Source organism: Malaclemys terrapin, chromosome 2, assembly GCF_027887155.1.
Source record: "Malaclemys terrapin pileata isolate rMalTer1 chromosome 2, rMalTer1.hap1, whole genome shotgun sequence".
NCBI lineage: Eukaryota > Metazoa > Chordata > Testudines > Emydidae > Malaclemys > Malaclemys terrapin.
This window is the reverse complement of record NC_071506.1, coordinates 273,734,225-273,758,208: the sequence shown is the minus strand read 5'-3', so window position 1 is coordinate 273,758,208 and position 23,984 is coordinate 273,734,225. Positions and strand designations below refer to the sequence as shown.

General features: G+C 42.8%; 1 protein-coding gene across 1 annotated transcript in view; it reads left to right on the top strand.

Annotated features, from left to right (window-relative positions):
• Positions 1 to 23,984, top strand: part of LOC128831342 (sodium channel protein type 5 subunit alpha-like) — a 120,814-nt gene that overhangs the window by 19,175 nt on the left and 77,655 nt on the right. Inside the window, 4 exon segments of the mRNA XM_054017655.1 lie at positions 6,749 to 6,840; positions 9,534 to 9,740; positions 13,358 to 13,421; positions 18,641 to 18,785. Of these exon segments, the coding sequence (XP_053873630.1) occupies positions 6,749 to 6,840; positions 9,534 to 9,740; positions 13,358 to 13,421; positions 18,641 to 18,785 (508 nt within the window).

The window sequence follows — 23,984 nt, the reverse complement described above, 5'->3', positions numbered from 1 at the left end:
TGTACTGCCCTGAGGTAAGAAATGGGAAGGTGGATCACCTATCCTCACAAGGATGAATACCTTGAAACTGACACAGAACTCTCTTCCACGGTCCTTAAATAGTTTAATGTTGTTAATAGCCTGGTGGACAGTAGCCTGATGTCCTTCATCCATCCAATCTATATTGCCTCAGGATGCATTTGCCACCCAGCTGTGTCAGACCTTAAATACCACTGAGTCCCTGTCCAGCTCAGAATTTCAGCTGATCTTCTAACCAACATGGCACATTTAATTCCTTTCCATGCAACCCTGACTGCCCAAGAAACTGCTTGTCTCTACTTGGAAAATGTTTTATGATTTCATAGTTTGCTCACTGATATCATGTCAGACCGAGGTCCAAAAATCCCGTTTTTGGCTCAGATTCTTCAAGTTCCTTGACATGGAGAACTCTCAGACCAGTGGGGAGATGGAACAGGTTAACCAGATCTTGGAGCTATATCTCCACTTCTTCTTAAATTACCACCAGGATGATCACCATACATAGTATTCACTTACAATAATTCCACTCGTGCCTCCACCCAGCAACGCCTGATTTACTCCAGTTATGAAATCAGGTGTCACTTTCAGCAGAATCACCTGATTGGCCTGATTGCCCAGCTGGCTGGAGGAACCAATAGACATACTCTTAAGCCCAACAGCAGCATTAGGCCAATAGCTGCTCAATGCTCATGCCCACAGCTGTGATTGCTGCTGTACCTCTTTGTTCCCAGCCTTGCTCCAGTCCTGCTCCTGCCTTGTGCCCAGCCCTGTTCCCATCTTTTCTCCAGTCCATTCCAGCCCTGGTCCCCTGACTCCTGGTTTCTGACTTCAGTTTGGACTCTTGACTCTGATTCATCCTTCATGACCCTAGCTCTGACCCTTGGCCCTGGTTCCAGCTCTGACCACTAGGCATGACTGCGCACCCCTGGTCTATGACATAGCTTGTATTGCTGAGGAGATGTGCTGCAGTGTTCTGTATCAGTTGGCGTTTCCTACATTCCTAAGGCTTCATGACCAGATTATATCCTATTGCTATAGTCCATCTGAAAGGTGATTAAAGCATGATTAACTGAGTTTAGGTCATCATCTTCCAGGATGGGACTAAATCCAAAGCTCATCTCTTTGACTTAGCTTTCATGCAACTAAGTTCTTCACATATGTGCTCACACAGACCCACTGACTCACACCTCACACAAATCAAAAACTGTGAACTAATAAAGCTATTTCTCCTACAGGCTAGGAAGGAAGGTTTTTGTTGTTGGTTCTATTTTAAAATATTTAAAATGTGGGCTAGTGCCATGGTGACAGGAGAGTAAGTACATAGCTTTTAATCTATCTTTGAAGTATTGCTGCTAGTAATAAGTATGTCTAGCAAATAATTTGAATGATTAACTTAAATACTTCCACCTTCAAGACTGAACATAGACACCACAGTTTAAATAGAGATAAATAGGAGAAAGGTTTCAAAATGCTCATTATCAATATTATTTTTAAAATAGTTTGAAGTTATTTTCTAATGACCATGCAATTTGAATTGATAAAAGTGAATATTTATAAAATGTGTGACTAGCACTAAAGAGGGCCAGATTTCCCATGTAAAAAACATGTTTAAATAGTATCAATGTCCAGGGTGACACACTGAAGGGGAAGTGTCCTGGGGTATAACCATTTGCTCAGAGTTAGGTTTGCATCATTTTAGATGAAATATTTATTTCAGTGACTCTTAGTGGGGTGTTTCTGTATTACATTTAAAAGGGAATAAAAGACAGAGTAATGGCTGAAATTTCTCCAGTCCCATCCACCGTACCAACAACCCTCATGGCAAGAGGTAGTCAGCTTTTGTCCCGTCCTCAAATTTCTCACTGTTATTCTAGAGACTGCTGAGCCATCTGGCATACTTCTAAGCCGTTTTCTGTCTTTGTGTGTGTGTCTGTGTTCCTATACACAAATATACTGTGGATCTTTATTTAGAAGTATTGTCCATGATGTTTTCAAACAGAGAAAAAAAGAGTAAGAATGAGGATTCTATAAACACATTTTTGATAGAAACTTTGGTGGCATCTCTGGGACTGACAGGAGAGCATCCTCTCTTGCGTTTATGTCACTAGAGCCTTTCAGGACTTTTCTTTCTAACAAAACATCTAAGGTATTGATATACGTGTTTTGAAGCCAATTTTGTGTTTAGTACTGATTCATTTAGTTAATAGTTTAAACAGATTAAAATAAACAGAGTAAGAACAATCCACAAGGAACTGTGTGGACTTTACATTGGGTTCCTGTGGAAAGTAGAAGGCATTTTCTCTTTGTCTGTTGTGTATATTTCATTTTATAACTCTTTTGTGTAACTTGAAACAAGTTGTAAAATATCATATCCTCTCTTTTTGCTCCAGAGCAGAATTTTGCTCTATGCAGAATTTCAGTCTAAAATGATTTTTTTATGGGTGACCACTCAAAATAGAAGGGTTACACTAAACAAAACCTAACAAAGTGGAATTCATCAGGAACCATCAAGTTGTGTGATGGCTAACTTATGTGAGTGTCCTTATCTTATCTTCATTACCTTCATCTTCCGACCCCTTCTTCCTTTCTTTTGTTGTCATGCTCTAATTTTGCGGGAGGGATTGTGTCTATTTGTTTGTACACCACTTGCCACAGTGGGGTCCTGATCTTATTTGGGACTTTTCAGTGCTAGCGAAGTACAAATAAATAATGACAACACTTTAAACTGATTCCAAACTACCTACAATTACAAAATCTTGTAATTTTTTATTTTAAGGCATCCAATTAACAATTTTGACCTTATACAAAGAGATGCCACAAATGACAGATGATAATCCATGCTTCCATAGTGTGATGGGGTCAGGCCAGATGGCTACAGGAGAGTGCTGGAAGGCAGGTATATTAGCCCCAGGATAAGCAGGTCCCTTTTCCCTTGGTAGCTGAACTTGGGTTACTTTAAGTTAATTAGGATACCTGGGGCCAACCCAGAGCCTGCCAGAACCTGTTAAAAGCCTCCCCTCCAGCCAGATAGGGGTGCATGATAGAAGCTGAGGGAGGAAGGCGAGCTACTGGCGAGCTGGGCAGTGCAGACGCTGACAAGCATTAGGAGAGAAGCCATGCAAGTACAGAGGTGAAGGGCGCGAGAATCCTGCCCAGCAGAGCAGACGGCCCTTCTGGGCCCCGAAGTTCTGAGGGAAGAGATCTTGCCAGAGGGGAGAGACTGAACCGTGTGTCTGGTCTGTTGCCACCACGTCTGGAGGAGCAGCCAGAGACTGAGAGGCTCCCCCTTCCCCCATCAGGGAGGCCAGGAGGAACACTGCTCCGGCAGGGTGTGGACAGTAAACCCAGGGGTGTGGGGAAAATTCTGAGGGGAAAGAGGAATATCCCAGCCCGCCGTTAAACGGAAGTGTGGGACCCATCGAGGCGGAGAGGAAGGTCTGTCACAATAGAGGTTGTCTAGAAGTTTGAAATAGTGAGAATAGAGTATGATGGAAGAAACCAGTAATTGCTGCTAAGATTTTTTTCTGTTTGCTAACTGACTATTGCCAGTTGCCCACAACTTGGAGGACTAAAGTATCAGTACTGAACTGAGACCCTGAAAACCAGTTAACAGGTTTGTAAAAGGGCCAACTCCCTGCTAGAGCTCCTCCTTGTGGGCGAGGCATAGTAGTTCTTTCCTGTTTAGCACCGACTACTGACAGTCACATCAGTCCACTAGTAACCAGCCTATTCTTGCGACTTGGCCCTCTAGCCGGGTCATGGTTTAGTCCCATCCCTTTCAGAGTAACAGAGTCCCACAAATAAAAATCCAAAGTTGTTACAAAAAGGTCTTTGATCCTGACTCTGGTCCCTGTGGTCCTCACACTCTTCTCTCAGGGCTCTGTCATTCTTGTCCCCTTCTTGGGGCTTCATGCCACCTTACAGTGAATCATAAGAAAACCCAGGCCCTCCCACTTCCAGTCTGGGGAACCTAGGACAGGCAGTTAAGGTTCCCTGCACCAGATTACTTCCTGCCACCTCGCTGGACTTCTTCCTACCTAGCCTTCCTTTGGCCTTCTCCCCCACAACCTCTCTAGGTTCACCCCATGTCTAAGGCCTGGAAACTCGGGGTATCTACATTGCAATTAAAAACCCACAGTGGGCCTGTGCCAGCTGACTCGGGCTTGTGGGGCTCAGGCTACGGGGCTGTTTAGTTGCAATGTAGACATTCAGGATTGGGCTGGAGCCTAAACTCTGGGACACTCCCCCCTTGCAGGGTCCCAGAGCCTGGTCTCCATCCCGAGCCCAAACATCTAAACTGCAATTAAACAGCCCAGTAGCCTGAGCCCCAAGAACCCAAGTCAGCTGGCACAGGCGACCCGTGGGTGTTTAATTGCAGTATAGACAATTAAAGCCCTCAGAGCCCTCCACTGGAATTCCCAACAAAATCCCAAACCAACAAATGTAAACTTGGGCCTCCTTTAGCTTGACCCTTCGTCGCTCTCTAGTTACCCCTGCTCTATTCCCCGGTTAAATGCCTCCCAGGGCTCTGTCTACAGAAGTCCAGTTCCTCTCTTTCTTTCACGGACACCACCAGAGTCTGCGCCACTCTCCAAGTGCAGCCTGGTATGTTAATTGACCTCTCAGGCCCACATTAACACATTCCTTACCTGTGTGAAGTATACACCCAGGTACAAGGGTGTGTGTGTATGTGTATATGTGTTTAAACAGAAAGGTAATGGTTTCAACTGAACAATGAGAGGATGTTGACAGCATATAATTCTGAGTGCTTTTATAATTTAAAATGACCTTGACAAATTGGAGAATTGGTCCAGAATCAACAAGATGAAATTCAATAAACACAAGTGTAAAGTACTACACTTAGGAAGGAAAAATCAAATGCATAGCTACAAAATGGGGAATACCTGTCTATGGAGTAGGGCTGCAGAAAAAGATCTAGAGGTAATAGTGGATCACAAATTGAATGAGTCAATAGTGTGATCCAGTTGCAAAAAAGGTTGATATAATTCTGGGGTGTGTTAACAGGAATGTTGTATGTAAAGCACGGGAAGTTTATCTGCTCTACTCAGCACTGATGAGGGCTTAGCTGCACTCCTGAGTAGATTTCTGGGCGCCACACTTTAATAAAGATGTGGATTAACTGGGGAGAGGAGAGCAACAAAAATGATGAAAGATTTAGAAAACCTGACCTATGAGAAAAGGTTAAAAAACTGGCTATGTTAGTCTTGAGGAAAGAAGACTGAGAGGGGACCTGATAACAGTCTTCAAATATGTTAAGGGCTGTTATAAAGAGGACTTTGATCAATTGTTCTCCATATCCACTGAAGGCAGGACAAGTAGTAGTGGGCTTAATCTGCAGCAAGGGAGATTTAGGATAGATATTAGGAAAAAGTTTCTAACTATAAAGATAGTTAAGCACTGGAATAAGCTTCCAGGGGAGGTTGTTGAACCTCCATAATCGGAGGTTTTTGACAACAGGTTAAACAAACACCTGTCAGGGATAGTCTAGGTATGCTTGGTCCTGCCTCACTGCAGGGTGCTGGAGTAGATGACCTCCTGAGGTCCCTTCTAGCCCTACATTTCTATGATTCTTCATGTAGTAGAAATGGGACAGGGGGTCTAGTGTAAGGCCTAAGTCAGGCCCTGCTGATTTAAAGCAAAGTTAGCAAGAGTAAAGCTATAAGCAAAAGTCAGGCCTGTTATAAAACATGTCTATTTGCAAGTTCACAGAACCTGGCAGAAACAGGGCTGGTATTGCAAAAACTTAAACATTCCTAAGAAGTAGTAGGCATAGGACACTCATGTAAACACATTCCAGAAGGGTAGTACCAGAACACCCTGATACCAAGTATGGCATAAACACACTCCCCGAAGATAACAGAGACACACTGACCCACCCTAAAGATAAGATCAGGATGACAGCGTGATGGATAGAGATATTTTGATCGAACCAACAGGTACAAGGTAAAGGGTGGTAACTAACCACATTAGAGGGGCAATACATAACTTGTTTGTATCAGTATATAAAGAGGGGTCTCAGAGGGGGAGTCGTCCAGCCGAGGGGGGAATGGAAAGTCCTGCCATTCACAGAGCTGAGTCCATTTGTAATGGGCATATCTGTCCATGTAACTGTAGACATTGATCCAGAGAGCTTGGACCATGTTTCGTTAACAATAAACCTGGCCTTCGTTACTGAATGGAGTCTGTGGTTTTCTTGGGCAGTTTGATCAGAGCCTGCTGTACAGGCTATCTGGCCAGAGCCAGTGCAGCACGCTGAGAGAATACACACACGCAGTCAATAACCGATGACACTACGAGCTAGCCTTGTCTCAAGCAATCAGGAAAGGAATGCAAATACAAAGAATGTATATATTAAGGCCAAATTTTTCAAATGTGGGTGCCTAAAGTTAGACGGCCAAATTTATATTTAGGCACCAAAATAAAAATTTCCTGCTCTTCTTTTTGTCTTTCAGAAGTGCTGGACAAGGTCCCATCCTTTTATATCAATCCCAAAATATGTATTTAGGTGCTTGACTTCAGACAGATAGCTTTGAAAATATTTGATCTAATCCTTGACTATATGGCGTGTTTGTCTCTTAAAATATTTTGCATGAGGATATGCTCTGAAAGGCTGATATCTGAAACAGCCTTACAAAATGGTTGCCCGGTTCATTCCGTTCAGTAGTATGTTCTTTCATGTAATTTAAATAACGGTGGTTTGATTTTACAGGTATCTGAGCCTATGTTCACCCCGAAATAAGGTTTCATTTCTTCGGATTTTCAGGCTATTCGGATCTTTAAAAGATATATCAGCAATCCCAGGTAAGAAGCAACAGTTCTTGCTGTCTGGCTCTCAGCCGCAAATGTTTTCTCTCTTATTCCTTCACTGTTGTTTTCAATCATTCTGTCACTTTTTGTGTAAGCAAAATCCTTAGTCTTAAAATATCAAAGGGGTAACCGTGTTAGTTTGGATCTGTAAAAGCAGCAAAGAGTCCTGTGGCACCTTATAGACTAACAGATGTATTGGAGCATGAGCTTTCGTGGGTGAATACCCACTTCTTCGGATGCATGTAGTGGAAGTTTCCAGAAGCAGGTATAAATATGCAAGCAAGAGTCTTAAAAGTATTCAGAATATGTCAAGTATTGAAAACAATTTTGGGTGAAAATGAGGTTAAGCACTAAGGGTCCAGTGTTGAAGTTGTTACTTGGTCCAAAACAAAAGCTAATAAGAGTTTCGCATGAGTAAGGACTTCACGGTTATACCCAAATCTGCAGTCGAAATTTACATACCATTTCTTTTAGCAAACACTATAAATAGAAATAATTTACTACAATATACACACACTGAGAACAGGTGAGTGAAGGCAATATATCAATAAAATATATTTTACAACACTGAGCACAAGAGAATATTTCCCAATACTTCTAAAACTAGGAAGCACCCTGTATCGTATTGGGGCCTGGTAGCAATCACTATATTAAAGTTGATTAACACTGTTGTTTAACCCCCTGTTTTCAATTGCTTCTAACTTTGCCAAAGTGTAATTGTTCAGGCAGATGTTTTCCACTCTTTGGCTTCTGTCTCATGTTGATTTTTTTTTTTTTTTTTTCAAAATATAGGTTAAAGTTGTGCTGCTGTTTTCAAGAGCAAGATTTGTGAAAAATAGGCAATCTGGACAATATTAATAAGATTTTCCAGCCATGTTTATGGAGAGCTCTTGCTGTCTGCATGAAAATTTGTGCGCATTTGGCTAAATTATAAGTGTCAGGAAAATTACCATTTGCACATATGCTGTAGGAATTGTTAGCCTTATGCCTAAATTCTCTGAACATTCCATGTGTTCCATACTCCCCATCCTCATTGAGCCTGCTAAAGCAGCCACACCAATTTAAACCTCTGAACAGGATGCAGAGAAAATGGATCTTTTTCCTCCTGCTACCCCCAAACTTTGGCTTCAGTGAAGGAGGATAGGAGATTATGAGTTCAAATCTCCTCTTTTCTACACACTGATGTTAATAACTCCATGCCCTTCATGACCCCTTAATATTGAGCAAGCCCTTATACCCTCACACCAGGAGACAGGCAAGTGCTAGTTTCTGATCATCTACCCATTTTACAGAAAAAGTAACTGCACAAGGTCACATCTGACATATTTACAATTAATGGAATCCATATCTCTAATATGGCAGACAGATTCTCTATCATATCTATGTGCTTCAGTATGATTTCTGGACATTCAGCATGTTTGAAAATCAGACCACTTATTTAGATGCCTAAATATGTATTTAGAAACCTAACTTTAGAAATTCATATTTGAAAATCTTGATTTTTTTATTATAAGTCTCACTGCACCTGGAAGTAGCGTTGACTATCTCTGTCACGTCAGAATTGTTACTTATAAAGCTTTTAATTCTGTTGTAAATGTATGCTACAACAGAGGTAAGTGCTTAATAAGTACTTTAAAAAAAATCTGAGACTGGTTTTCCTGCCTTCACCACACTGAGTACAAAGATTAAAATTAACTCTCGTTTTTGTGGTGGAAACTGCTGTTTCCACAAAAAATTCACAAGAATAGTAATAAGGTTTTGGTTTTACAAATCCTCAGTGTAGTTTGCCATTAGTTTTGCAGATGGTGAGACTGTTTTTGCACAGATCTTCTCTAACACTTCTAGAAGTACTGTATTTAAGGATGGGACTGCTGATTGCATATGGAAAATAGATCACTACAGTCTCCAAGTTTATGCACTCATTACCTGTTTCATGAATGCTAAATTCACTTGCAAAAAATCATTAAAAACAACTCCAAATCCCAGTGTTTACACTCACAGCCCTAACTCCTTCATAAAGTCTATGTATAGTAAACAATATCCTAACACACTTTTCATAAATAGGTGACAAATGTCTTAAAATTGTATATCTAACTCTTATTTTCAATATGCATTCTGAATTCCAGATAGAAAAGCCATTAAAAATTCTGTTACTACTGCCCATTGATTTGATTACTTCGTGCCTCACTATGTGCCTGTAATTTATAATTAGCAACTTTTTCACTCCTTTGTCTGAAATAGGTTATCTTTTTAAAATAGTGGGCCCTGTCATGCACTGTCTTCTCAGACAAAACTCCTTGAAGTCTATAAGAACTTTACCTTGATTTAAAAGTCAAATCAACAAAACACAAAGTACTTGCTTAAGTTTAAGCACATGTAAAAGTCTATCCTTATTCAGCAAAACTCCTAAGAATGTGCTTGCATACTTTTCCAAATCAGGACCTTGGGGAGTGAGGATCAGCCTCAGAGGGAAGTAAAAAACCAAGGTTGGTGAGAAAATTACAGTAAAACTAAATTATTCCCAGTCCCGTGTTTTACTGTACCTCATTTTATGGTATAGAGTTGTAAAAATATGTGCAGTGCATGTGGGCCCTGTTTACATAATTGAAGCTGTGGTACATAATCAAATGGGCCTACATATTATTTTCTCTTCTCAGGCTACATTTTGTTCAATTTTATTTTTCTAGAACTAAAGGTCATCGTAGATGCACTTATCCAGTCTATTAAGAAACTTGTTGATGTGATGATCCTGACCGTTTTCTGCTTGAGTGTCTTTGCCCTTGTAGGCGTCCAGGTCTTTATGGGTAACTTGAAAAAGAAATGTGTCCGTAACAATACTACATTTGATCAGAAATTATGTGATGATGCCAAGATAAGTGATGTAAAGGAATCAGGTAAACTTTTGTTCTTTTTTCCTTTAAATAAGAGTCTATAATGCAATCACAATGTGGGATTTCAGCTCAAGTAGACATCCGGAGATAGCTTTAATCTACTTAGCTTGGGTCTCACAGCAGAGAAGCCATGGCAATGTGCGCTTCAGCATAGGTTAGCCCCGCAAGTAATTACCCAGGGTTCTCAGCAGGCTTGTACAGCCCATGTTGAAGCGCTTGCTCTCTCAGCTTCATTGCAGTGCTCTGGGACTAGAGCTAACTACATTAAAGCTAGCATGGGTGTATTTACTTAAGATGCAGTCACGCCCTGTAACTGCGGTATAGATATACCCTTAGGTGTATATGTTTGTTTAAATATACATATAATAGTTAATGCTGAAAATATGGTTGAATAAAAATTCTCCCAACATGGCATATTCTTCAACATACTGAAAGGCCAGGGAGATAGGTGCCTATAGAATATTCAAAGGGGATACCTACACTACAAAACATATGTATGCCCAAGCATGGGTATGTATAAAGCAACTGGGTTATGGGCATTGCCATTCATAGAATCATAGAACTGGAAGGGACCTCGAGAGGTCATATAGTCCAGTCCCCTGCACTCGTGGCAGGACTGAGTATTATCTAGCCCATTCCTGACAGGAGTTTGTCTAACCTGCTTTTAAAAATCTCCAATGATGGAGACTCCACAACCACCCTAGGCAATTTATTTCAGTGGTTAACCATTCTGACAGTTAGGAAGTTTTTCCTAATGTCCAATCTAAACCTCCCTTGCTGCAATTTTAAGCCCATTGCTTCTTGTCCTATCCCCAGAAGTTAAGAAAAACATTTTTTCTCCCTCCTCCTTGTGACAACCTTTTACATACTTGAAAACTGTTCTCATGTCCCCTCTCAGTCTTCTCTTTTCCAGACTAAACAAACTGGCCATCAGGAAGTTTAGACTTGAAATTAGACGAAGGTTTCTGACCATCAGAGGAGTGAAGTTCTGGAACAGCCTTCCAATGGGAGCAGGGGGGGCAAAAGACATATCTGGCTTCAAGACTAAGCTTGATAAGTTTATGGTGGCGAGGGTATGATGGGATAGCCTAATTCTGGCAATTAATTGATCTTTGATTATTAGTGGTAAATATTCCCAATGGCCTGTGATAGGATGTTAGATGGGGTGGGATCTGAATTACTACAGAGAATTCTTTCCTGGGTGTCTGGCTGGTGAGTCTTGCCCACATGGTCAGGGTTTAGCTGATCGCCATATTTGGGGTCGGAAAGGAATTTTCCTCCAGATTGGCAGAGGCCCTGGGGGTGGGGTGGGGGTTCGCCTTCCTCTGCAGTGTGGGGTACTGGTCACTTGCTGGAGGATTCTCTGCACCTTGAAGTCTTTAAACCATGATTTGAGGACTTCAGTAGCTCAGACATAGGTTAAGGGTTTGTTACAGGAGTGGGTGGGTGAGATTCTGTGGTCTGCGTTTGCAGGAGGTCAGACTAGATGATCATAATGGTCCCTTCTGACCTTAAAGTCTATGATTCTATGAATCTTCCCTCATGGGTCATGTTTTCTAGACCTTTAATCATTTTTGTCGCTCTTCTCTGGTCTCTCTCCAATTTTTCCACATCCTTCCTGAAATATGGCTCCCAGAACTGGACACAGTACTCCAGTTGAGGCCTAATCAGCACAGGGTAGAGCCGAAGAATTACTTTTTGTGTCTTGCTTACAATACTCCTGCTAATACATCTGAGAATGATGTTTGCTTTTTTTGCAACAGCATTACACTGTTCACTAATATTTAGCTTGTGATCCACTATCACCCCCAGAACCCTTTCCACAGTACTCCTTCCTAGGCAGTCATTTCCCATTTTGTATGTGTGCAACTGATTGTTCCTTGCTAAGTGGAGTACTTTGCATTTGTCCTTATAGAATTTCATTCTATTTATTTCAGATCATTTCTCCAGTTTGTCCAAATCATTTTGAATTTTAATCCTATCCTCCAAACCCCTTGCAACCCCTCCCAGCTTGGTATCATCTGAAAAATGTATGAGTGTACTCTGTATGCCATTATCTAAATCAGACCCAGAACTGATCCCTGCAGGACCCCACTCATCATGCTGTACCAACATCCACTGAAAACTACTCTCTGAGAACGGTTTTCCAACCAGTTTTGCACCACCTTATAATAGCTCCATCTAGGTTGCATTTCCCTAGTTTGTTTATAAGGTCATGTGAGACAGTATCTAAAACTTTACTGAAGACAAGATATACCACATCTACTGCTTTCCTCCATCCACAAGGCTTGTTACCCTGTCAAAGATAGCGATCAGGTTGGTTTGACATGATTTGTTCTTGACAAATCCATGCTGACTGTTACTTATCACTTTATTATCTTCTAGATGTTTGCAAATAGATTGCTTAATTATTTGCTCCATTATCTTTTTGGGTACAGAAGTTAAGCTGACTGGTTTGTAATTCCCTGGGTTGTCCTTATTTCCCTTTTTATAGATGGGCACTATATTGCCCTTTTCCAGTCTTCTTTCAAAGATAATTGCTAATGGCTCAGATATCTCCTCCGTCAGCTCCTTGAGTATTCTAGGATTCATTTCATCAGGCCCTAGTGGCTTGAAGAAATCTAATTTGTCCAAGTAAATGCACTAGGCATTCACAGTCTTCAGAAATGTATGGTGCACACTTAGCTCGACTTAAGTAGAAAAAGACATACTCCTCTACTATTTTGCCTTTTTGTAAACCTCCATCTCTTGTTAGCTATGGGATATCCTGTGACATTATTCCAGGCAACAATCCGCTCACAATGGAGTTGAGTTGATGAGCTATATCTCCTCAACACTCTTAAAGGGAGCAGCACTGAAGTAGGTTTTTCATTTGGGAAGTGAGCTGCCAGGCTACTCTTCAGCCCATCATTAACAGAAATGTAATTTTAGAGAAAAGCCAAGTAGAAGGTGCACTTTTTGCCTGGTCACCTTTCCAACCACCTTTCCAACCATAATTACATGTCATTTATAGATCAATAGATAATAATTCTAGGTGGTTGCACTTTTGCCTTTTAAGCTACCACATCCCACTCCTGTCATCTAGACTTTACAATCTAGATATCTCATTCCAGTCGTCTAGGCTGAACAATCTATATACCGGCTTTTGACGCATGTGAAAGAAGAAGATTCCTCTCCTTATCTGAGATTAATTAGAATCTTGCAGTCATTCAGATAGAAGGATATAGGTCTCCCCTCAGGCATGCAGATTTTTGAGGAACAGCTGGAAGGAGCATAAGACTGACATTTCTGTGCCTATATGAGGACAGACAGAGACATATGCTGTTTATTGATCAGCTACTAGTGAATTTTCAAAACAAACGGTAGTACCCACAGATTGTCAGAGAAATGTAACTATAGATAGTAAATTTTTACAAAGGAGATTCTCAGGCATATGTGCACATACATCAAAGACATATATATTTCTTCTTTAATTTTTTTAAAAATCCATTAATACATAGATTATTATATGTACCGTGTATAGACTGTTCACTTGATATTTGTGACCAATCCAATTAACCTCGGAAGGTACTTATGAGAAAGTAACTTGTCATTTTATGACCCTTTCATTTTAACAATAGATATCTGCTACAGAATGAATAATTCTCAGGATGTATTACTGTGCGGATTCAGCTTGGAACCTGAGTAAGTATAGCTAACACCCATTTTTAGTTCTTTTTTTTTCTTTGCTATTTTTGTTGTTTTGTATTTGGCTGTAGACAAACTACAGTGTAAGCTTCCTGGAAGCTGCGATTTCCTTTCACTTTGGGGAAAGAGTGAGGCTACGCAATAAGGAGAATGAAAAATCCCATTTAAGGAAATGATCTTGTAATCTATTGCTAAACATTGGTGATGTAGTGAAAATAAGTGGTCTGAGAGAGTGGGAGATGGAGGTAAAAAAATAGTGATAAAGCTGGTCAAGGGCCTGGAAATTTAAAGTGCAAAGTTTGTTACTCATTTGTAGTCAGTTCCTAGCACTGAATTCCTCCCTTGATAGTTCACTCCAGAGTCTTGACTCCCCTTCCAAGAAGAGCCTTCCTCTTATATAGAAAAACAAAAGACCTTTATTCTTTCCAAAGACCACTCTGTGTCTTAAGTTATTTTCTCAGTCCATATCAAGGATGGCATAGCTGAGTCTATCCTTTCCCCTCTTCAAAACCCCTTTGTCAGGTGGTGAGCCCCGGACACTGTTTTATTTATATATTTACATTTTATTCACTCGAGGAGGAATTCAGCTCAGTGCAGAGGCCTCTAGCAAGGCACCATACACTGTTTATTATTTTAATTGCAGTAGTCCCCAAAGGTTCCATTCAGGATTGGCGCCCCATTGTGCTAGGTACTGTACAATCACACCGAAAGACTGGAGGTTTTATGTATTATCAGAATTATCAAATTTGGATCCAGAAATAGGTATCTTTTGCATGGATAATAGACTTGGGGATGGGGGGGGGAACCACCTTGATAAATTACACTTATTTTGCTGCTGCTCTATGTGGCTTGACTGACATGTTACACACTTATTATAAAATATCTGACTTCGGAGGGAATGAATAGTCATGAAGACTCTCTTATATGTACTTTTAGGGCTTTACAGACCTGATTTACACAGTGCTGCCAGACTTGCAGCTTCAGGGAACACCGTGGTCATGAGGGTGGGTGGGTGTTCACCTCACAAACACTAAGCTGAAATGTTGATGTGATGATCGCTATTCTCGTTCCCATGCCATGTGGTGTGAAATACAAGCTGCTGTCCATTGACACATGTACCCCTTCTGCCAGGTGGAGTTGGCAGCAACAAGGGCCAGGTTCAATATCTAAAGGTTCGAACAAAAGAGAACCAGCTTGAGCTCCCACAAAGTTATCTGGGAAAACTTAACACCAGCCACAGTGGTTTGGGCAGTATTCTTTGCCTCAGTTTCCCACCTTGCAGTGGGAAAGTCCGATGAATGAATGTCTCTTTAACACATCACTCTCCTCTCCCTCTGATACACCCCATTCACAGCTGGCTGTCCTAAGTTAGCAAAGACTCAAAGTTCAGAGATGCATTCACAGGGGTTCACCTCCCGTCCCTCGGGGAGGGGGCATTGACCAAAGTCTCTGCAGCTGCGTCTGCAACTGTCTCACAGCTGCCACTGCTGTTTCTTTACCACCACTGGCTACTGCCTCCCTGCTGCTGCCTCCATGATGTCACATTCTGAGGTCCTGCCACTTAACTCAGCTCTTACTGATTGCAGCTCAGTGATTTCAGCAGGCAGTGGGGAACCTCACAGCCAGTGTTGTCTCTGTGTTGTCTTTCACTTTCTCCATACAAGGCCTAAGACTTAGGACCCTAGACTTGCTCTGCAGTCAGGACAGCTCTAGGAATCACCAGCCAGAAACAAGGACTTTCAGTTGAATCTTATCATCTCTGTCATTAAACACTGGAGAGGGACAGGTGAAATGGTGCCTAGGACTCTTTAGGCAAAGTCCACACCCCCAGGTAGGAACATCTGTCCCCACCCACTCTCATCTTCACTGGGATTGGGCATCCCTATCCCCTGTTTAGCAAATGAGGTTCAATTTAGAGTGACCCCTTGTCCAGGTGCCTTCCCCATTCTGAACTTTAGGCAGGGGATCCGGTTCCACCACCTCTTTCTGGGTCTCTGGTAAGACAGAAGGGGCCCTGGTGGAAGGCTCAGGAACAGGGATAGGTGTGAAAGCTTGCTTAGTCTGGCTGTGGGTGACCATTCCCACCCTTTTTGCTAGCTTCACATGGTTGGCCAAGTCTTCCCCCAGCAGCATGGGGATGGGATAATTATCATAGACTGCAAAAGTCCACATTCCTGACCAGCCCTTGTACTGGACAGGCAACTTGGCTGTAAGCAAGTTTAAAGAGTTTGACGTAAAGGGTTGAATTGTCACCGGAGCCTCTGGGTTGATGAATTTGGGGTTCACTAGGAATTGTGCCTCCCCCACTCTGAACTTTAGGGTACAGATGTGGGGACCTGCTGCCTCTACCCATTTTGTGTCGATTTTCCCCGCCTCTCTAGCGGCCTGGGACTGCTCGTATTGATCAGTGTAAGACTTTCGGCTGAGTCTATTTTCTTATCCCATAACCACTGTTTTATATTATCCTTGGTCGAATTCAGGAATTGTTCCTGAGTCATCAAATCAACCATTCCTTCAAAGGTAGCTACACCCCTGTCGTTGGCCCATTTCTCTAACAGATCCATTATCTGGTGTACATAAGCCACATTACTTAGTCCAGGCCCTCTCTGAAGGGCTCTAAATTTGACTCTGTAAGTGTCAGGTGTAACTTGAAATTATTTCAAAACCAAATCCTTAAATTTACCATAGTCAGAAGCCTCCCCAATAGGCATCTTGTTGAATACGTCCAGCGCTCTTCCTGTCAATTTTGCTACCAATGTGGTCATCTTTTGATCTTCAGGAATGGCATGGCGAGTGCACAGTCTCTCAAAGGTGAGGAAATATTCAGCAATATCACTGGATTCATTATACCGTGGATAGTCGCTCCCATCTGTGGATTTTGGGTAGAGGATTGTTAGGATTATTTGGTGGATTCGGCTGAATCTTTGCTAACTCCAGTGCATGCTTTTGGACCTCCCTCTGGATCTCCATCTCTTTTTCTTTCTCCTTCATAGCTCTCTTGTGGGCATCCTCTTTGGCTTTCTCTTCTCTTTCAGTAGCTGCTTTCTCGAGTTATTTTAATTCGAGCAGTCTCTTATGATTCTTTTCATTTTCTTCTGCAGGAAGTCTGGCCAGCTCTAGTTTATTAGCGGCATCACTGGTACTCATTTTCCTGCTTTGTTGTGCTGGGTCACACCCCCTCTGCAGTTCACTGAAACTGGGATGCCTCAGCTCAGGGCTGCTTAGTTAACAGAGACTTTCACAGCATTCAGCCTTTCTGGTTTACCCTAGCTATCCCCGAGAGGTAGGAAAAAAACAGCTTGTAAATTCCTTTGTTACTGTAACTTGACCCCTCAAAGTAAGAAAGAAACAAGGAAAACTGGTTTTGTGACTTTTTTTTTGCAAAATGTTAATTACTCGCCAGCTGTTCACAGCTGGAAACTTTCCTCTAACAAGAGCCCTTGTTAGAAAACTTAACACCTTTGCCTTCAGGCAAAGAGCTATAAAGATCTGTTTCTCCTTGCAGCTCGGAGAAGAGAAGGGGAAAAATCTACTGGCTTTTGGTTCAGTGGAATCCCATCTCACTGCCTACCATGTCATGGTGCCTCCCCCACTCTGAACTTTAGGGTACAGATGTGGGGACCTGCATGAGATAACCCCCTAAGTTTGTTTACCAGCTTAGGTCTAAGCTGCCACCACCAAATGATTTAAACAATAAACAGGGAAAGGACCATTTGGAGTTCCTTTTCCCCCAAAATATCTCCCCAGTCTTTATCCCCGTTTTTCTGGCAGGATTGGGACTGATTTACCTCCCACCAATTCCTGGTGAGCCCAGATCCAAAAAAGTCTTGGATCTTAAAACAAGGAAAAATCAACAGGTTCTTAAAAGAAGACTTTTAATTAAAGAAAAAGGGTGAAAGGAATACCTCTGTGAGATTAGCATGCAAGCTACTCTCACAGACAACAGATTCAAAACACAGAGGATGTCCCTCTGGGCAAAACCTTAGTTACACAAAGAAACCCAATTTGATTCTCTCTCTATGCAAAAAGAAGTCACAAAAGAAAATAAACATAATCTAATACATTCCTTCTCTAAACACTTACTACTTTTAAGAAATGTTAGATGGCTGATTCCTGGATCCTTCATTCCGGCACAAACTTTTCTGAACAGACAAAGACTGATTTCCCTCCTCCCTCTTTTAAAATATCTGATCTTCTCATTGGTTCCTCTGGTCAGGTGTCAGCTAGGCTATGTGAGCTTCTTAACCCTTTAGAGGTAAAAGAGGAATTAACCCGTAACTGTCTGTCTATGATACCCCTCAATAAGAGCATGGTGAGCACAGTTCTGCTGCCCTTTACCCATACAATAAGGATAACAACATTTTGTTACCCCTGCATTTGAATACTAGAGTGATTCATAACCCCAAATCAGCCAAAATTGATCATTTTGGCAAAGCAGCGCCATTTACTGCACACCTAGGCAGAGCAGGCATGTTTATGTAAACACAGTCTGCACCTGAAGTCTTTTCTTCCAGCTGATCACTAGATGTCAGGGGAGAGCTCATTCAGACCCTGCTTACACATGTGGCTCTGTGGTGGTGATAACTTGAGCAGCTTGAAGAATTAGGTTGTTTCTCTTTTCAGTACAGCCCTGGTTTGGGCACATTGCAGGCTCTTTCCTTCCCCCCTCCATCCAACTATTTAAGATCTAATCTTCATTCCATCATCTTTCCAACTCCTTCCACAAATACTCATGCCTAGAACTTTCATATTCCTTGCTTCTCCTGGGCTTGTAAACATCTGTCCCAGCTGGCATTTGAGTTTGGGGAAGGTGTGGGTATGTGTATATTGGAAGAGAGGTGTGGAATCAAACTACATCAGTGGATTTCAATATTTTTTCATTTGTGAACCCCTAAAAATGTCAAATGGAGGTGTGGACCCCTTTTGAAATCTTAGACATAGTCTGTGGACGACAGGTTGAAAACCACTGGACCACATATTAAGTCTTGGATCTTGTAGTGGGTGGTCCACCACATGACTTACCAGGGAATCCGAGACTTGAATGACCCCTGATGGTAGAAATATATTTGAGGATGTGAACTTTCAGATGAACTAAAGGAGTCTGTATTTGAGACTGTGTACTTGGCACTTTCAGGAGCAACATAAGCAATCTGATATGTAAGGAAACCAGTTCTACATGGAAATCATGTATAATATAATGTCTCTTCTGTTATTAGTAAGGAATGTCCAGAGAACTATTCCTGCCAGAAAATTGGGGACAATCCTGATTTTGGCTACACAAGCTTTGATCATTTTGGCTGGGCCTTCCTCTCTGTTTTCCGTCTGATGACACAAGATAACTGGGAGCATCTATATTGACAAGTAGGTACTTCAGTTGTTAAAATGATAATTAAGCAAGCCAGTTATTCAGTCTAGGATGATGTCTATGCTAAAAATGTTGTTATACACTATTTTATTTTTTAACATGTGTGTAGTCACATTTATTTTAAACAACATTTTAAGTACTAGGGAAGTGCAGACCAAAACATTATCAGAACTGGTTCAGCCCAGGGCAATGCTCTAAGCCTTTGTCTAGACTTGCACACCTCCTCAGGTAGTTGTCTGTGTATTGCTAGTGCATGTACCCCGTACCTGCGCCAAGAATCCATATACATTGTCCACGTACCCGACATTCATACTGCCATTTCAGGAATGGTGTCTTTGAGTTATGTGCATCACAGGAGACACTCCAGGAACTGCCTTACTGTGTGTTGCTGGTACTATCCGCTGCCTTCAAGCATTTGGTGATGGCACCTCCTGCTTCACAAATCCTTTCTGTCAAATTGGGTGGAAGACCTGAAGCAAGTCCAAGATGATGTGATTCTGCTTCAGCTACTTCTTGCAAAACAACTGTTCATGTGGGGAAGTACTCAATCCACAAGCTAGTGGACAGAATTGGGCCAGAACTTTTTGACACACGAAAGATGGCTGACCAAGAGAGTGAGTGACAATCCATTGTAGTCCCATGGAATAGATGTTGTGACTGCCAGTATTGCCATGGTATGCCCATGGATGGACTGCTCCTTCTGGTCAGAACCAGCATGGTGTGGTGGGATTACATTGTTTGTGTAAGCAGAGTCAGGATGAGCTCTACCCTGACATCTGGTGGTGAATTATGGCGAGTGTGGAAAAGAACTCCAGGGACTGATCTTGTTTGCATAGGCACACCCACTCGCCTGGCATGAAACAAAAGCAACTCAAAGTGGTTACTTTGGCTGGTGTGGGATCCCCAGTTTTTTCTGTTATTGGGACAGGAAGAATAAAGTTTTGTTACCCTGATTCTGTGAATCAAGGCCAGTGAAACTATTGTATGACAGAATGACTGAGTGAGTCCTTCACCATTACGTAAGTAGCACTTGCTTGACAAGGGTCATGGGTTACAAAACCCAGTGAATGGAGAGAGGATGGGGACAGGTATTTGTACATGATGGTATGAGCCCCCTCTGAGGGTTTGAAACACCAGTTGCACTACCTCCTCTCTCCATGGTTGAATGTCAGAGCTAACTTTGATTCCATTAGGAGTCTAGTTACAGGCTACTGAGCTGAATTCACTCTGGGCCAATGGTGCATTAGCACTGGGGCTCCCCTACTATGAGCTGAAATTGCTAAGAGCTGAAATCACAAAAGAGCTAAAGTTACTAAGAGCTGACATCACTGAGTGCTGTTAATTAGTGGGGGAGCCTGAAGCTATATTGCTAAGCAGCTGGTGGAGCGATTTGTGGGGATGACTGGAGGAGCAGCAAGTGGCGCGGAGCCTTGCGGGGCCGGTTGGAGCGGCCCAAGGAATGGCGAGCGGAGCTGTTTGCGGGGACGGCTGAAGCGGCTCACAGGTCGGTGAGCGGAGCGGAGCAGCTTGTAGAGCGGAGCAGTTTGTGGGACGGCAGGAAGTGGACTGGCTCGTGGTGAAGGCTGTGGCAGAACCCCACGGAGAGACGGCCCCCAAAAACGTAACCCTTCTGCCCATCTAAGTTGACAGCAACAAGGGCCGGGTTCTGTATCTCGGGGTTCCATTTCAATAACGCAATGCAAAACCGGCTCGAGCCCCCACCCAGTGACCTGAGACAATTACATACCACCCCCTGGGTGCCTCTAAGAGGCAATACTTCCCCTCTCGCAAGCACAGAGTCTGAGTGTAACAGAAAATGTTTAATAACATGAGGTAAACGACATCAGCATTAAATTGGAAAAACACCACAAACAGGATTCATAACACAAACCATGAGCACAAGACCCACCCCAGCAAATTGGGCTGTGTCCTTTCCCTTTGGTTCTTGAATCCAGCAACCCCAAAATCACCCAGAGTCCCCAAAGTCCAACACCCCCAAGTCTCTTGGGTCCAGCAACCACCCAAAGTCCTAAAAGTCCAACAGACCCCAAAGTCTCTGTCCCTGGTCAGTGCAGCCCCAGAGTAAAAGGGGGGGGCACGCAGGGTGTTAAGGGGCACCTTTCGTGATCCCAGGCCGGCTGGCTGTCTCTCCGTGGGGTTCTGCCACAGCCTTCACCACGAGGAAAAATGACCTCTAACCACCCCCTGCATCACCAGAAAATCCAGCTCCTGTGTGCAGTGAACAGCAGTGATAAGGACAGGGAAAAGAAAGAGTTACACCACATTTTTATTTTGTTCCCTGAACTTTCCAATGAACACCACAAGCCACTCACCTCTCCACTGCTAAGGGACCTGACATTGTGTCTGTACAACCACCAGAGTGGACCCTTCACCTGCTCCCACTTTCCCCAGCTTTTGCAGAGTGGCTTGGAGTGGGGAGAGGACAGACACCAGGGAGTGGGAATAGTACATAATATTTTTAATTTTCACAGGGAGAAAGGACTGCGGGAATGTTCCTTGGATCATCTTTTTCTTCCCAGATATAAGCGGACCTGCACCTAACCCTTCCACCACCACCACCCCCGACTTCCATGTGGCTCCTGTTCATAGGCGAATTGGAAAACAAGGGAGTGGGATGGGAGTAAGGGGGATGGAACTTTGAACAATTGTGCTTTCTACAGCTGTCCTATCCCCAACCAGTCCCTCTTGAAATCCACCTCCCTCCCTCCCTCTCCCCTGGTCTGCATGACCCTGTAACTATTGTTGCCAGTGTGCTGGCTGAGAAATATGCACGCACGGGGCACAATGACAGTGCATTAATAATTTTGTTATATCTTCCACTAGATGTGCAACAGTGGTTCATGGGAGTTCAATAAAATTGTAGGTGTCTCTTGTTTGAGGTGGCGTGGAGCAGGGGCAGGGTGTCAGTAATGGGGCACCAGAGCAAAAGGGGATATTGGTGGGAAGAGTGTGGGGGAGTCCATTGTAAAACTTACGAGCCTCTGGTTTCTGCCCCGGCTCTGGGTCCTCCCCAGGTTCCTCACTGTGGCTTGCTCAACTAGCTCCTCCAGACAGAAGTGCAGAATCATATGCTCCTATTCCTCCATGTCTCCCAGAGCTTCCTTCACAGTCCCAGCTGCCTCCTCAGCCTGCCCCTTATCCAGTGTACTGCCGTCTGACAAGGCCAGCAGGTTTGAGGAGGTTGTCATGAGCCACTTCATGCTCTGTACTGGGAGGTCTGGAGAGCACCTAGTCCAGCTCATTGCAGCACGGGCTCATAGGACAGTCCTTACCTAAGTGGCTGTTCAAGTCCTTTACCTTTCAGTACAGGAGCCTCGGGTGCTTCATACGTTCCCATCACTTGTCCAGAGTCTGGTGAATGCCTGCCTCCTCCACCTCCATGGAATCTTCTGGTACCCATGAATGTTCCTGCCACTCCAGGTCCAGTCATGGAGGATAGTGTATTCTGACCACACGTTGATCAGCACCCTTGTATGCCTGGCAGACCAAGTGGCTGCTTTTGGAACATGATCAATGTTCACCTGTACTGATCAAGAGTGCACTGGAAAACTCTTATAAAGTGGTCAGTGCAGCTCGCTACTACCTCTGGCAACAGGGGGCCAGGGACCTTTATACAATGGGTAAGGATCAGGCTAAAAAGGGTTCAGTGCACTGTGAGAATGGGCAACTGAAACTTGGGGCTTGGTACATGCCTCTTGTCCCCATCCACACTACACTGTAGCACTTGTATGGGGCTAAGCCACATTAGAGGCTTGTGCATACCCAAACCCCTCATGAGTGCTAGCTTTCGTTCACTGTACTCTCCTTCGGACATGTGCTTCAGGGGTTAAGATGTGGACAATCGGGGAGTGGGGGTTATGGCACAACAACTCCAGATGACTGGAGGATAGATTTTTTAAAAAGGCTTCAGGGGTGATCCTGGCACTTATAGGCCAGCAAGCCTAACGCCAGTACATGGAAAATTGTTTGAAACTATAGTAAAGAACAGAATTATCAGATACACAGATGAATACGATTGTTGGGGAAGAGTCAACATGTTTTTTGTAAAGGGAAATCATGCCTCACCAATCTACTAGAATTCTTTGAGGTGGATCAATAAGTATGTGGACCAGGGGATCCAGTGGATATAATGTACTTAGATTTTCAGAAAGCCTGTGACAAAGTCCCTCACCAAAGGCTCTTAAGCAAAGTAAGCTGTCATGGGATAAGAGGAAAGGCCCTTTCATGGAGATAGGGAAAAAAGGATAGGAATAAATGGTCAGTTTTCAGAATGGAGAGAGGTAAATAGCGGTTTCCCCCATGGGTCTACACTGGGACCAGTACTGTTCAGTATATTAATATATGATTTGGAAAAAGGGGTAAGCAGTGAGATGGCAAAGTTTGCAGACAATATAACATTACTCAAGATGGTTAAGTCCAAAGCTGACTGCAAAGAGTTATAAAGGGATCTTATACTGGGTGGCTGGGCAATAAAATGAAGATGAATTTCAGTGTTGATAAATGCAAAGTAATGCACACTGGAAAACATAATCCCAACTATACATATAAAATGATGGGCTCTAAATTAGCTGTTACCACTCAAGAAAGATCTTGGAGTCATTGTGGATAGTTCTCTGAAAACATCTACTCAATGTGCAGTGTCAATCAAAAAAGCAAACCAGAATGTTGGGAATCATTAGGAGAGGGATAAATAATAAGACAAAAAATATCGTATTGCCTCTCTATACATTTATGGTACGCCCACATCTTGAATACTGTGTGCAGATGTGGTCGCCCCATCTCAAAAAAGATATATTGAAATTGGAAAAGGTACAGAAAAGGGCAATAAAAATGTTGAGGGGTATGGAGCAGCTTCCATATAAGGAGAAATTAATAAGACTGGGACTTTTCAGGTTGAAAAAAAGATGACTAAGAGGGGATATGATAGAGGTCTATAAAATCATGACTAGTGTGAAGAAAGTAAATAAGGAAGTGTTATTTACTCCTTCTCATAACACAAGAATCAGGGATCACTCAATGAAAATAATAGGCAGCAGGTTTAAAACAAACAAAAGGAAGTATTTCTTCACACAATGCAAAGTCAACCTGTGGAACTCTTTGCCAGAGGATGTTCTGGAGGCCAAGACTGTAACAGGGTTCAAATAAAAACTAGATAAGTTCATGGAGGATAGGTC